Here is a 16,904-nt window from a genome sequence, read left to right as displayed (position 1 = left end):
TGAGATGAGAAGGGACTGATGGACTGTTACCTCAGTCGTGTAGGATAGTGGCACATTCATGAAATAATGAATGAATTATAGTATCAAGGCATTATATCCAATCACCTTGAAGTAAGAACTTAAGTTTTTAGATATTTTAAAACTGCATGAATAAGTCCTGGGTGACCTTGTCTGTAGGAGATGTCGTATTCAGGGTCTGTAAAATCAAAAGTGATTCAATCAGAAGTAATTTTCTAGGAATAAATCCATAACATTAATATTCATATTCAGAGCTGATGATCAATAATTTCCAGGATTATCATTCTCAAAGTACTTCATCTATTATTGATCTATTACAAAAGCGCTGAATGATAATAGGCCATATGTAATAGCTATTCTGTAAAGACAAAGTACAAAGAAGAATTACTGGGAATACATCTACATGGTAACAACACATAGAGAATAACAAGATAAGTCATAAAAATACTTAACCATAAATGAGGATTTTAATTTTATAGCATTTAAGATTAGAACAGTTTTTGATTACCTCAAATAAATTTACCAAACCTAGAGCTAAGGTGGCACATCTAAAAGCATCTCCATTACTTTAGTACATGTGGTTTTTAATTAACTAACTTTTTCTTAAGCACTTAATGAAACACTATAGACTACAACCAAACAAAAAAATAATCGATTATTAGAAGCGATAAATCTTATCCTTCCCACAATACAAACAGTCAATAACTTCAAAGAAATTATGTCATTTGGTTAATTCTCCCCTAAAAATTATCACACCACTCACAGCAACCTTAAGTGTGAGCAATTAATAAAGAACAGCACACCTAAACTTTTGATGACTAATTTCTTATGTGATTACATTATTAATAAAACATTTTAAGATCAATATTCAGAAATAGAAATGTTAGTTATCTGGAAAAAATATCCTTTATCTAGCAAGTTACAATTTTTCTAATTATTAAACTCTTATGCAATTTGCAATGGTTATTTCTTTCCAGTAATAAAGAGGTGTCTTTAAGTAAAAATAAGAGAATTACAGTGTAAGAAAAACACGATTTGGACACTAAAGGTAGTTAATAATGAGCATGATTTTCAGTAATTTTTAGCTGTGTTTTGTCATTTAAAAGATAACTTTATAGTAATTTTAGTGATACACAATGCTATCTTAACTTTCTAAAATTAAGGTTTTTTCATAGTTAAAGAACTCAAATCAGTTCTCAATAAAAACTCAATGCTGAGCATTAAGTTTTCATTATTTGTTGATTTTAAACATTTTTTTAATTTAAAACATACCCAGAGGTCAAATTTGCCTCCTTGCATAAAAAGTATAGTTCATTTTGCTTAATACCCATTATTTCTGGTGGAAATTTGAAGCCATCGCTTTTATTGCTGGCTTCTTCCTTGGATGTTGTCCCTGTAAATTAGTGGTTATCTCTTACTTTTTCTTCTATACTATAGCTACTCTTTGCAGTAGCTAGAATACTGTAGGCTTTTCATTTGAAAATACTTGTTAAAAAATGTTTTCTTATAAGACCAGCAAGCAAAGGGTTGTCTCTCTCTGAAGAAAACCTCAGAGGCCATTTAATCCAAGCCCTTCAATTTACAGCTGAAGAAAGTGAATTCTGGGAGGTTAAATGACCTGGCCAAGGTCACCCAGAAAGGATCAGATGGAGTGTAAACCTTCTGGTAGACCTACTGGTTCCAAAGCCAGTAGCTCTTGTGCCAAACTGTGGCCTCATTTAACTAATAAATGGTGTGGCAGCAGTATTCAACACTTGCAGGATTACAATTCAATCATAACATAAAACTTCACAATCAGGGAAATAAATTATATAAATCAAATTATTTCCAAGTTCATTAACTCATCCTAAACCAAAAGCAAGGCAAAAATTCAGATGTACCAAGTCTCTAATTTTTCAGGAAGCAGAGATCAGCAATTTTTAACATTCTACAATTTTACAGAAAGAAACCAAGTTGAAACTTCAAATAAATGTAATGTTGAATAAAAACATTTACAAAAGACAAAAATAATATTTTGTCAACAAAAGAAACTCATTAATATCACAATAGATAATAAACAAAAACTACTGTTAGAGAAATCAATTTTAAAATCAGCTGCTACAAAAAATATAGATAAAATATACCTGCTTTTTCTTTCAATAAGAATGGCCACATAAGAAGCTGGCCAAAGCAGCACCAAAGCCAGGGACTCCAGGAATAGAATTTTCCAAGTCTCCTCCTGAAATTCAAATGGAAAGATGACATTAAAAACTAAACCAAATCTGAAGTTATAAACTATTAACAAATATGTAAAGCCAAGATTTGACTTCTGTTGATAAGTCGTTTAACACTTAGAAATATCATTAAAGCAAGTAGCTTTTTACACATAATTTCTTTCAAGAATAACATGGGAAATATGTACATATATGCATTCATGACTGACAGAATAATGGATGAAAATAGCCTAATATGATTCAATTCAGCATTAAGTATCAATACTGTTCTAAGCACTGGAAATATAAAAATGAAACTTGCTTCAGAGTTTAGCTCAGCTAGAGCCCTTCTTTTCAGAAACTACTTTGCATATATTTGGTATTTAAGCTTCTGTGGTTTTCCTACAATATAATGTAAATTACTTAAGAAACTGTTGTTGTGTATCAAATACCTAACGATGCCTGACACATAGTACATTCTTAATGCTTATTAGATGTTGAATCATGAATGAATGAAACTGATACAATCCCTGCCCAAAGGAAATTTAAAAGCTAACAGAAGTATATATTGTATAAGAACAAGAATGACACAAGGTTGATTATGATATTGGCCACCCCACCCAAAAAATTGTTATAAAGAAAATTTGAAGAAAGAAAAATTAATCACATTCAGCTTGAAGGCAGGGAGACAGGGATGCACAAAAAGGCCTTCCGGGCTTTATGGAGATGACAGTATCTGACATTAATAGAAGGAAGAAAAGAATTCTAATGGAGAGCTGGAAGAGTGTATTCCAAGCATGGAACATAGGCAATAAGAATACAAAGAATCAGGAGAATGTAAGTCAAGCCTAAAAAAAAAAAGTTTAGTAACTAGTATAGCTACAATGTAGATAACATGAAAGATGTGAAATACAGCTAAAAACTAAGTTGGTATCGATTAGAAAGATGCAAATTAAAACAATTCTGAGGTACCAACTGACACCTATCAGATTGGCTAATACAACAACAAGGGAAAATAGTAAATGTTGGAGAAGCTGTGGAAAAATTGGAACACTAATGCATTGTTGGTGGAAGTGGTGAACTGATCCAACCATTCTGCAGAACAATTTGGAAACTATGCCCCAAAAAAGGGCTATTAAGCTGTGAGCCCTTTGAGCCAGCAATACCACTATTACGTCTTTTTCCCAAAGAGATCATAAAAAAGGGAAAGGACCCACATGTACAAAAATATTTACAGCTGCCTCTTTTTGTGGTGGCAAGGAATAGAAATTGAGGGGTTGCCCATCAATTGGGGAATGGCTGAAACAAGTTGTGGTATATGAATGTAATGGAATTGTATTGTGCTGTAAGAAATGATGAGCAGGAGAAGTTCAGAGAAACCTAGAAGGACTTGCATGAACTGATGATGAGTGAGATGAGCAGAACCAGAAGAACATTATACACAGTATCATCAGCATTATCAACTGTGATAGACTAGATTCTTCCTCAACAATACAACGGTACAAGAAAGTTCCAAAGGACTCATGATGGAAAAGGCTCTCCAAATCCGTGAAAAAAAAAAAAAAAAAGAACTGTGGAATATTGATGCTGATTGAACCGTACTATTTCTTTTGGTTTTGGTGCTGTTGTCTTTCTGTTTTGAGGTTTTTCCTTTTTTGCTCTGATTCTTCTCTTATAACATGACTAATGCAGAAATATGTTTAATTATATATATATATATATAAACATCTATCAGATTGCCTGCTGTCTGAGGGGGAGGGGAGGGACAAAAATTTGAAATTGGAAATCTTATATAAACAAATGTTGAAAACTCTCCTCTACATGTAACTGGAAAATAAATAAAATACTTTTATCAGGAAAATTAAAAAAAAAAAAAACAAGTTGGATTGTGAAAGTGAGATACCACGGTAAACTAGCTATGGTATAGGAATAATAGCAATTAGGACACCCAAAAAATCATAGGAGGCAAAAATTTGATATTCCTTTGATTGGTAAAAGCTAGGAAGAGGGGGGCAGCTAGATGGCGCAGTGGTTAAAGCACCGGCCCTGGATTCAGGAGTACCTGAGTTCAAATCCGGCCTCAGACACTTGACACTTACTAGCTGTGTGACCCTGGGCAGTCACTTAACCCCCATTGCCTAAAAAAAAAAAAAAAGCTAGGAAGAGTAATGTGTACTTTATCATGTCAAACAGTCACATCATATGTATTTATTATGCACCTACTATGGTCGCACACATACTATGTTATATGGCACTAGAGATACCAAAAGCAAAGAGTCTCAAGGAGTTTACATTTTATCAAGGCAAACAGCATGTGCACAGAAAAGTAAATACCAAAATCCCTACCAGAAAATACAAAGTAATCTAGAGTGGGAGGAAGAAGGAAGATGAGGAAAGGCCTCATCAGAGGTGACACCTAAGTCACCAGGGGTGCCATGGGGTGGTGGTGAAGAATCGAACTACTTACCTAAGTGACACGCCACTTAAAGGCCCCAGAGAAAGGATGAAATTCTTGGAATAAATTTACTAAGCTTGCCTCAAACAGAAGGCTGAGGGAAAGTAATGTATAATAATCGCTGTAAAGAAGTAGAGAGCCACAATGTGAAGGCTATAAATGCCAAACTGGGGAGTTTGAATTTTATCCTAGAAGCAACAGGGAGTCACTGGAACTTCATGAGCAGGGGAGTGACAGGACCACATGTGTACTCAGAAAGTCACTGGAGTAGCAGTACGGAGAATGGAATGGAGAGCAAAGCAACTGGATAAAGGCAGAAACAATTAGGAAAGCATATGACAATAGGAGAGGAAAGAGGGGGTATGGGCGGCAACTGAATGGATGGGGGTTGGAGGAGGAAAGACTTGATAATGATTTTTTTTTTTTGGCGGGGCTATGGGGGTTAAGTGACTTGCCCAGGGTCCCCACAGCTATAAGTGTCAAGTGTCTGAGGCTGGATTTTGAACTCAGGTACTCCTGAATCCAAGGCTGGTGCTTTATCCACTGAGCCACCTAGTTGCACCCTTGATAATGATTTTAAGGTTTCAGACCTTGGCTATAGTAAGAATGGTAGTGCCCTAAACAGAAATAGGAAAGTTGGGAAGAGAGATAGGTTTGGAAAGAATGATAATAGATTCTGTTTTGGAGATTCCTATGGGACATAGTTGGTGATATGGGATGAGAATTCAGGAAAGAGCACTATGGAAGAATCAGGCATATTTAGAGAGGCATATGGAGGGGGAAGGGAGGGAGGGGCAGGTAGAGTTGAAGGGGACAGAAAAAAGTTGGCATTTGGTATGGGGAAGAGGTTTGTACAATAGTAGCTGAGGGTAAGAACCACTGGGAAAGGGAAGAGTAAAAGGGGGTGGGAGTATGCTAACCAATGAGACTTGAGTCCAGGCAGAGTATCAATCATCAGAGAAAGGTCTGTTGAGGAAAGGAAATAACAAGAGTTGGTCTTGGCAAGGAGAAGGCCTATCTCTTAAAGGAGGGAAGAATAGGAATGATGTCAAAGTGTTTTGAGATGTAGAGCATGAGAAAAGAGAGAGCTCATAGCTAATCACCTCTCTTAGTAAAGTAAGAGGCAAGTTACTCTGTTGAAAGGGAGGGGGGGAGCTGGGCATAGTGCCACACACCTGTTAAAGATGGTGAATCACTTGAGTTCAGGATTTCTAAACTATGGTAAAGTTTATCAGGCATCCAACACTAAATCTGACCAATATGTCAAGACCCTTAGGAGAGGGAGGCCACTAAATGGCCAAGGAGGAGTGAACCAACTCAGGTAGAATGGAGCAGATCAAAGTTCTATGCCAATTAACAGTGGGACTGGGCTGGCTGCAAGTGATCGCTCTACTTCAGACTTGGTGGGATAGGGAGACCCAATTTCAAATAATACTAATAAAAAGCTGGGGGAAGGAAGAGAGAGATGCTTGTGTAGAAAGTCTAAGGGGAAAAGAAAAAGTCTAGGACAGCTGCTATAGAGAATGCACTAGAGATCAATCTTAGTTCTACTCTTTATGGAACAGGAGTACTTCTTTTGTGATGTAGTAACATGATTTATTATTTAGGAACAATGCTGCCATAGCATTATAATATACAGGCAGTGTTAGTTCAAATTCAGAAGGGTGGTATGCAAGCTCTACCTTTAAACCTAATGTATCAGTACTCATCTCACTTAATGTCTCAGTACTCATCTCATTTCCTAAAAAATGAACAAAAAACAAATAAGATCTGATCTTTAGAAAAAGTAGATACTGATAAATATTGTTAAGAGAAAGTGGTTATAATGAAGAAGAGGCACAAGATTAAAAATAATTCCAAAGAAAAGTAGGGGATAAAACTAGCAAAAGCTAGAAAATATGAGTTCCTGATTATTACAAAAGACGTCAAGATGACTATGTTAGCAGATAACATTTATGTAGTGCTTTAAGGTTTGCAAAGCACTTTACATAAATTATCTTATTTGATGTTCACAACAACCCAGAGAGTATCAGCTATTATCATCCCCATTTTATAGATGAAAAAATTAATTAAAGAGAAATTAAGTTACTCCTCCCAGGTCATATAACTACTAAGTACTTTAGCAAAGATTTGAACCCAAGCAGTATGATTCCCAAATCAACTATTCCACAATGGATTGGAAAGACTGTAAAGATTGTAAGGATCTTCTTTCAAGGTCTCTTGTAAGCATGACTGAATGGCAATTTGCATCAAAAAAATATAAGGAAGCATATGGCCAAACATCAAATACCAAATGATCTTTGGCAGGAAAAATCAACACATCCACAGGCATAAATCAAGAAGCTCAGATGAATTAATTCCCCTAAAACAGAACTCCTGAACAAAAAGCATTAGAAAAGCTTAAGAAGACAGGAGTTCAAATCCAGTCTCAGACACTTGACACTCACTAGCCATGTGACCCTGGGCAAGTCACTTAACCCCAATTGCCTCACCAAAAAAAAAAAATTTGTCAAAAACTTTTTGTCTGAGAAGATGGAAGATTCAAGGTACAGATACTAGTATCATAGTATCAAGGTACTAGTATCATAAAAACCAAGGGGTGAGTTAACAAGTCACTGCAGGATGACTGTAAATTTTAAAAGAAGAGCTGAACTCAATGAATCAGCTACAGGAACAATATGTGATGTAACATTAATTATAAGTATTCTATATTCTCATGACTTAATCAAAAGAATTTACATGATAATTCAAAATGCTGCAATAGTCATTAATATGTTTTAAAGTCTATTATTATTTAACAATGAAGTTCCAACAAGTATATTTCTATAATATAGCCTTTTTGTTACGCAGTTAGAATACACTGTTATGCAATTTCTACTTAATCCAGGGTTGATTTTAGCAATTAAATAAGAATGGGAATAACATCAACTATTCTTTAGCCTATCTCAAAACTCATAGAGCTCAATTATCTTAGCCAGCAAATCACAAAACGCTTTTGGGAAACTCAATTTTCAATTACAATTAGAATATACATGTTTTAAAAAGTACTAGTATAGGCATAAAACAAAGGTCAAAGTTCATTTATAATATCAGTTATTACTTTCCTCTAAGCCTTAATTATGTCACTTGACAGAGCTCTATATTCAACATGTATAAATATAGGAATGGAATTACTGTACTAACCTAGTGGGGAATTTCAATAATTGCAACAAATATTTTAAGACTGTTACAGTTGGGAATGGGGGAGGGGAGAAGCTATCCCTTTTTGTCATTTAAAAGAAAATGATTCCCAAGTAAATGACATTGAGTGACAAAGATGTCTACCACAGGACTCACATATGGATGCTAATTGCACTTTTTCAGCTATGCTGAATATGTCAAATAGGGTCTATCTGATCCTAAGCAAACTGAATCAAGACCAAAATATGCATCATTGGGTAATGACCAAGAGTTTGAAATCAATTTGGTTGCTTCACTAAAAACAGACGGTCTAAATCATGGATAATTGTTTTAATTTCCTCATCTGTGAAAAAGGATACTTAAAAAATGCCTGATTAGGTTCTTGGCAAATATATATATATAAGTGAATGATGTACTAGAGCATATCATTATGACTACTGGAAAGTGATTCCTATTGGCAGTTATCTAATCTCATAATTATAATCTAAATTCACATTGTACCTTCATTCAAAGTTCACAGCACCTAGCTTAAGATTTCTTTGAGATAAGTAAACAGCATTTTACTGATAAAAACTGGTTTTAAAATGACTTACACAATATCCCATGAACATTTATGCTTCATTCCAGTTTTAACACAATCATTTGCATAAACTTTCAACAGTCATTCCCAGTACCAACCTTAAAATGCAAAAGAAAGCCATATATAAGGCTCCATTAGCAGTCAGAAATGAAGAGGATTGTATGATCTCAGGTAGTAGTTTGTGTAAATAATACTCTAGTTTTCGTTTCCGGAGAATCGCTGCAATCTGAAGAAAAAAAGATTATTAATACAGTATAGATTTTCCCCGTTTTAACTAGTTTATGGGAGCATTACTAAATTACTGTAAATCATTATGTGGGGAAAAAAAGAAAGTACATGCAGATTTTACTGAAGACTTCAAAACAGTACGTTTTTCACCTTAGATGCAAAAATAATTAACTTTAACATCATTTAATTTGAAAAATATATTAAGTGATAGAATTTCCCCTAAAAGCTGAAATAAAACATCTTTAATTCACTAAGGCTTGAGTCAAATAGGCAAAATTAAAGTAACCCTAAATAAAAATATCTAAAAACTTATAAGACCAGAAACTATAGTTCAAAGTAAAACTAGATACTTTGTAATTTTGATAACAACATGGGCTCTGCCCAGAAAAAAATTATTCTTGAACCAGACACTATGGGGAAAAGATATATTAAAGAGGGGGAAAATAAGGAAAAGAAGAATCAAATAAATTTTATGAATAGTGATTAATCAGAGAAATCCCTTTATAAGAATATCAAGGGGGCGGCTAGGTGGTGCGGTGAACAAAGCACCGGCCCTGGATTCAGGAGTACCTGAGTTCAAATCCGGCCTCAGACACTTGACACTTACTAGCTGTGTGACCCTTGGCAAGTCACTTAACCCCCATTGCCCCGCAAAAAAAAAAAAAATCAAGATCTCTAATGTATTATTTGGAAATGGGGCAGCTAGGTAAATAGAGCACTAGGCTTAGAGTCAAGAAGGAAGACATGAGTTCAAATCCAGCCTCAGACACTTACTGTGTCACCCTGTGCAAGTCACTTACTCCTGTTTCCTCATCTGTAAAATGAGCTAGAGAAGGAAATGGCAAATAAGTATCTTTGCCAAGAAAATCCCAAATGGGGTCACAAAGAGTCAGACACAACCAAACGATAAAAATTATTTGTAATGAATTCCAATTCAAGTACTTGGTTTTTATGCTCTCTAAAATTAGAAGAGGTTTGTTTTGTTTGTAGTGAATGGATTATAATGATAAAAAGGTAAGCCTTATTTAAAAGAAACAGCTCTGATAAAAGAAAAGCAACATTCTATATTAAGATATATCCATCCTTAAACTATCACTACTACTCCTACTATAACCATGGCTAGACCAAAGTTATAGAATAAAATGACTTTTTTAGTAGCAAGGAAAAGGGATATAATGGTAGTAATGGACCTTTAGCAATATGGATACATTGTTGAATTCTGCTAAAACAGCTAGTTTGTAATAAATTCTTAATTTGTCTTGTTGATAACCTTGGACAAGTCACTTACCTTCTCAGGCCTCAATTTCCTCATGTGTAAAATCAGTGGCTAGCTTTCCAATTTCCTTTCAACTCTAAATTCTATGATCCTATAACTATATCACACAGAAAGTACTGGAAATAAGGCAATCTGCTAGTTATTTCTGACCTGTGAAGAACTAGTTAATGAAGAAATAAACCTTAAATGGAACCTTAAATAAAAATGACATCATCATGCTGGAGTGAAGGAAAGGAATTCTGGGATATGTAGCACAAATTAGTGATTTCACTGGTATAGTTCACTATCTGCTCAGTAACCTATATAGTGTTTGAGAACTTCCTAAAGCATTGACAGGTTAAGTAACCTGCCATAGGTTACAAAAGCAGCATATATGTCAAAGAGAGACAGAACTTGAACTCAGGTCTTCCTGACTCAAAAGCTGTCACACTATATTGAATACTGCTTCTCACTTAGAAAGGTACTTTTAGCCAGTAAACTAGAGAGCAACTAGGTCATGCAAAAGATAGAACTCTGAGTCCAAATCCTGCTTCACATTTACTATATGACTGGACAGGTGACAAACACTTGAAGCCTCAATTTCCTCATCTGTAAAATAAATGAAAGGGTTGACCTCTAAGGTCCCATTCAGCTCTAAATTCAGCTCCTACAATCCCATAAGAAAGTGGATTTCCAAAAACTCAAATCAAAGATAGGTCTAGGTCCATATACAGGGACTCTACAAGAAAATAAAGATCAAAAAGATTAGGAGGCTCTAAAAAGTTAAATTATTATTAGACATCTGTGAATAATCCCAATTAGGCAGAAAAAAAGGCAAACAGGTGAAAAAGGCAGTGAATATACAAGGAGTTATGTGGATACCTTCGTTTTGAAAAGAAAATTTAAAAATCATGAAAAGACTAGCATATAGGCAAGGGTACACAAAACAGTGGCACATATCCCTAAAAGTAGTACCAGGAAAACTAAAGTTGAAAATGGGCTAAGACTTGGGAAGATTATAAAGACAAAAAACAAAAAAGAACCTTTTGTTACATGCATCTCTAGAAAACAAAAATTACAAGTGAATACAAATTTCAGGGGAAAGACAGAATTGTCCAACAACAGAACAGACTTTCAAAGTAATAAATTTCACATATCTGATGGATGGATTCAGGATGCATTTTTCACTGGCACTCTTAAAGGGATTCATGCATCAGGTGAGAACTTGGATGAGGTGCCCTGCATTACCCCTCCAATTCTATATTACAGAATCATGGACAACAGTCTAAGAGATGAAAAAAAAAAATTTTAATCAGCTAAGACAACACAACACAAAAAAGAAGGGTCAAGGATAGAGAACAAATGTAAAAGCCAAAAAAGAATTGAAATGGACTGGATGAAGGAACAGGTGGTCAAAAATGTTGAATGGCAATAGAGGTGAAAAAGAATAAGACTGAATAAGACCACTGAACTTGATGATTGAGATATATAGTTATTGATATACGATAGTGGATAGTATGACAGCTTTTGAGGTATGAAAATAAATTCTTCCAATTTCAGTAGAGTCATGAGGGTAAAAGCCATACTCTAGAATTTTAAAATGTTGAGGAAATAGTGTTTGTATCTATACTCATAGAAGTTTGGAAGCTTAAGGTACAAGATGGCCAAAAGAAAGTTGTTGGGTTTTGTTTTGTTTTGTTTTGTTTTGACAAAGAAGAGTAAATGTTCAGAAAAGAGAAAGCCAGTGAAGAGGGAAACCCTGAAGATGCTAGAGTGGAGAGAGAACTGAAGAGGCCAAATCCCAAAGGAGGGAATAAGGTTGGTAAAGGAACTATTCCTATAAAATAAAAAACCCTCACTCCCCCTTCCTTTGTCAGGAAGGAAGAAGAAGAGGAATACAGAGTCAGAAATACTTTTAGGGGTTAAGGAAAGACATTGAAGAAAGTCAGAGGGCTGTATTTAGAAAGCTGAAGATGAAAAGCAATTTGGAGGGATAAAGAAAATTACAGATAGATGGGAGAACATAAGTAGATGAAACTTACTACAAGGAGAAAGATCTGTCTACGTACGTGTGTACATGTCGATACAGATATACAGATATAGATATAGTATGTAGAGGGAGGAGTATATATGGAAGGAGCAGACTGGGAAAATTTCTAAAGTTCCTCCTACTCTAAATTCTGAAAATTGCTAAAATATCTTTACTTTTTATGGGAGGTGGATATAACTTACTTAATTACAGTCTTCAAATATACCTGGCTTCATTAATCAGCATGAATACATTGCCTCCATCCCTATTTTAAGTCTCCCTTTCTCTCCTCAAAAGAAAAAGAGAGGAATGACCTGTAACATAATGGACTTAAAATCAGTGGAAATAGATTCAAATCCCAGCACTGGCACAGATGAATTGTGTGATATCAACCTCTCTGGGACTCAGATGACTCACCTGTTAAATGAAGCGGCTAAACTAGATAACAACTTCTGAAGTTCCTTTGAGCTCTAAACCTAGATTCCTACCAACACCATTCAACTACTCTAAATGAGATGTTAATAACATGATGATATCATCAACTGATATTTCCCAAGTGAAAAAAATGAATATTCTAAAGCACTGTTACTACAAAAAGCATATGTTCTTATTCTCAACTACTAAGATGCTCAATAATACTGTTTCTTAATCTAAATTTGCCATTAAAAAAAAAAAAAAGACACCCTATTCCACTAAGGGGACAGCTAAGTGGTTCAGTGAATAAAGCACCAGCCCTGGATTCAAGAGGACATGAGTTCAAATCCAGCCTCAGACACTTGACACTGACTAGCTGTGTGACCCTGGGCAAATTACTTAACCTTCATTGCCCCACCCCCCAAAAAAGATACCCTAAATTTGCCATAAGGAGAATTTAAATTTAATTTCATTTATTCTAAAAGCTATTTTTTTTTACAATTTCTACAATGTAATTCCAAGTATGCAGAGTTCTAAATACAAATGTCCACATTTATTTTAAGGCAAAAATAAAAGCTAATTTCATACTAAATGAATGAATGAATGAACGATCAAATAAATAAATACAAATGCCTCTGTGAGGGTGGAAAATATTTTTAAGATATAAATCTGTTTAACAATAGACAGAAATAAACGTAACACAATTATGTGGTCAAAAATGTTTAACAAAAGTCAGTACTAAATAAGCTCTTTGGGTGAATGCTCATAATGATACCTGATTCTCCAGGGTCTGAATCATCAACAAAGAAGTAGTTGCCAAAAAACACAAATGTTGCTAGGATTAAAGAAAACTAGAGATTTTCCCTTTTCAGCAGTATCCCCAGTCCACCTAGCCTTATAGCACCCAACTAATGTGGCCACAAAGCAGCTCTGACCTAGATATATATTTCTACAAAATCCATAAATGCTGCTACAGGGGCCACAAATGTTGATCAAGCAGTTAGAGTTTTGGTAGGAAGGTGTTAAAGTATCCATGCCTCTATTACATGCACAGGCTATATAGAAAACAGCTGACAAAGATTTCTGTATGGGAAGAAAGGCGTAGAGAAGTTATTACTGAAACTTGAATTTGAAAACTATACAACATCCTAGAGAAAAGTCAAAAATGAAATACCAAATGAGCCACAGCACTTTTAAATAAGTTAGAGCAATGGCCAAGTACATATATATACTACAAACTCCAGAAACTATAGCAACAAAATTGGAGAAACTCATTCTTTGGAAAATTACATACTCATGCCTCATAATTGCAAGGGAGTGACTCTGGGCTTCTGTAGAATATGCTAGTGGAGTAGAAGCTCTAGTACAACTGTTTCCTAACCAATCATATCCCTCATCAATTAAAAAAAAAAAAAACAATTTTTGATCAAAGGACCCACAAAGAAGATTGCAATGAGGCTTGAATATGGTGATCCTAAAGGCAAATGGATCTAAAATGCTGGCCATTAAGAGATGTAAGCATTCTGAACTGAAAGGAGATAAGAAAAGAAAAAAACAACCATTCTGTTCTGAGCATCGTCTTTATTTGTTTTGCTTTCATAATAAAATCTAAAATGTTGAAGCTGTAATATTGAAATGTCTTTGTTTCACATTTGCTGTCTGAGGCAGGGAAAAGCTTGAGGTAAATGATTTGATGCTTTAAGATCAATCAACAAGTAGTGATTATATACCTACTATGTGCCAGGCACTGTGTTAAGCACAGAATATACAAATGCAATTAATAAAAGAAGCCCTTCTCTGAAAGAGATAAGGACATATATAATTAAAGAATAAATTATAAAGAGAATAAATACAAATAAACACATAGTATTTCAATAGAAGGTAATCTGAAAGCGAGTGTACTCTCTGACCAGGGGAGCAGGAAGGGCTTCCTGCAGAAAGTGGTGCTTGAAGAAAAGGGATTCTATGAGGCAAAAGTGAGCAAGGTGTATTCTAGGCAAGGGGGGTAGAAGTGAAGTGCTTTGTGTGATGAACAGAGGAAAGACAGTTTAGCTGAATGGCCTGAGTGCAAAAGGAGGCGCAATGTATGCTGAGGGAATAAAGAGACTAGCCAGGTGGTAAAGGGCTCTAAAAACTAAACAGAGCACTTTTATATTTTATTCTAGAGGCCACAGGAAGCTCTGTTGAATGAATAGGGGAATAACACAATCAGATCCATCTTAAGGTTACTTTGGCAGGAGTTTGGACTATGGATTATGGACTATGGACTATGGACTATGGATTAGAATGGTGAGAAACTGAAGGTAGGGAGAGTATCTTAGGCAACTCCTGCAATTATGGAGAAAAGGAGGCGGTGAGAGCCTCAACTAAGGTGCCAGCTATGTAGATATGATGTTGTGTGAGGAACACAGAACAAGGACAGGTTGCCTGGAAATGAGAGTTTGGGGGAAAAAATTATGAGGTTTGGCTTCCAGGTATGCTGAATTTGAGATGAATATCTAGTCTGAAATGTCCAATCGGTGGTACCAATGGGCAAAGGGCAATACAGGAAGCCTGATTGTGAAAGGGGCTAGTGATACTGGCAATCAGGAAATCTAGTAAATTCATGCATTGCCTTTCCTCCAAAGTATTATTCAAATGAAATGGCTACTTACCATTGGTATTTGGGTCAAGTAATCTACTTGCCAGAGACTGAAATGCCCGGTAGTGATTCACAAAAGGCATAGTTCTGAGAGAACTACTAATGGTGTTATTTTTGTAATAATTATGTGACTTGGGATAGAAAAGATTTAAATCGAGGTCGCTGGCCTTAAGATATATTAGCTATTATTATAAGTGTCATTTTATATAATAGTAAATTGTGTTGTGCTAGCCATAACAGGCTATAAGCTTCATGAGAGCAAATTTAAAAGCCTTAAACTTTATACCTTCCCCTAATACTTAGCACAGAACTCTGGAAACAGGAGCTACTTTTAAAATATTCAAATTGAATTCATTTTTAGACAGATTATAACAGCTAGCATTTATATGATGTCTTCTGGTTTGCAAAGTATTTACAAATATTTTCTCAATTTTATCTTCACAAGAATTGTGGAAGGCAGGCAAGTGCTAGTATTTTCCCCATTTGCAGATGAAGACATAGAGGTTAAGTAACTTGCCTGGGGTCATACAACTATTAAGTATCTAAAGGTAAATTGAAACTCAGATCTTTCTGACTCCAGGTTCAGCACTCTAGCCACTGTACCACTAGCTGGCAACTTTAAAGAGAATACTTTCATTCGAGCTAGGAATCAAGGATCAGAGGAGGCTGAAAACTAGGAAGACTAGAAGGGAACACCCTCACTGAAAACTGTAACAGGGAAGAGGAAGAAAGAATGCGATCACATAACATCCATTTGGTTCATCCTGTGCTCCTCATTCTTTCCCACTGAAAAGGCAAGTGAAAGGTGTGGGGTGTTTTTACTCCAGGTTATTACCTCAAGAACCAACCATTGTGGTGACTGAAGGAAAGGACAGCAAGACATGGGGGGAGGTAGAGAGGAAACTTGTGGCACTTGGCTAGCATAGCAACTGCCCATAACTGAGTTGGGTTAAGTTATAACCTTCCTGAGAGTCCCATACTCGAGGAGGCCAGTGGTGGGAGAGGATGGAGATGAGTAAATGTGATAGGCATAAGCCTCTAAATGGCTATGGGTGGGAGACAGGGAGATGCAACCTCTCTACCTTCTGGCTGGCTGATGATACCAGTCTTTGTGGTCAATTCCATAGAGGCTCCAAGTATATGCCCCCTCTCCAGCAGCCTCCCCCACGATAAACCGAATCTGCTTTCCAAGGACCAGTGTAACTAAGTACTGAAAAGTTTATCACCAATAGGCTGGTTACATAGTGATAAATTATTGGTCATGTCCACCTATTTTGGTTCCAAAGGTTTGTCATGCCGGGGTGGGGGTGGAGATAAGCTCCCACTCTCTATAAAATGCTCCAATAGCATGTGTCTCAAATAGCCTGACAACTGAAGCCCAACTCCTGGCCTTCTCATGGTGGAACTATTTCCACTAACAGGAGAAGGGGGGAAGGCGAGTCACTGACACCTTAAAAACCAATCGCTTTGGGCAGGTGGAGCTCCTTAGCCTTGGCAGGCAACCGCCTAGGGGAAGGAAACCCTGATTTTAAACCTCCGGGGCTATACCCATATATGGGAAAGGCTTCGGAGTTAACCCAGAGATAAAATCAGGAGTCAGAGTCCCTTAGGCAGTTGGATGTTGTACATCATATCCCTCTGGCAACTCCTGCGGAGGCACTGGTGCCAAACTGTATTGGCTCTGCCTCTCCTTTGGATCCACCAGTGTCATGGAGAGGGAAAACCTGCTGCATGGGCAACAGCTTGTTTTCCATATTGATCCACCCAGGCCAGCGCCCTGGAGAGGACACTCCAGCTACTCCTCATGGGGTAGATACAACACAGGATGGGGCAGTTACCGGTTATAAGTCACTCAGGAGCTGCGGCTCCCACATTGGACTGCACAGCCACACTGTGGCCTGTGGCTCTTCAA

At 36.3% G+C, this 16,904-nt stretch overlaps 1 protein-coding gene across 1 annotated transcript in view; it reads right to left on the bottom strand.

Annotated features, from left to right (window-relative positions):
- Positions 1–16,904, bottom strand: part of TMEM135 (transmembrane protein 135) — a 315,929-nt gene that overhangs the window by 260,533 nt on the left and 38,492 nt on the right. Inside the window, 4 exon segments of the mRNA XM_043992377.1 lie at positions 2,142–2,182; positions 2,184–2,204; positions 2,206–2,236; positions 8,524–8,651. Coding sequence (XP_043848312.1) covers positions 2,142–2,182; positions 2,184–2,204; positions 2,206–2,236; positions 8,524–8,651 — 221 coding nt within the window.

This window comes from Dromiciops gliroides, chromosome 3 (genome assembly GCF_019393635.1).
Source record: "Dromiciops gliroides isolate mDroGli1 chromosome 3, mDroGli1.pri, whole genome shotgun sequence".
NCBI classification, from domain to species: Eukaryota; Metazoa; Chordata; class Mammalia; order Microbiotheria; family Microbiotheriidae; genus Dromiciops; species Dromiciops gliroides.
This window is presented reverse-complemented; position numbering and strand designations above follow the sequence as displayed.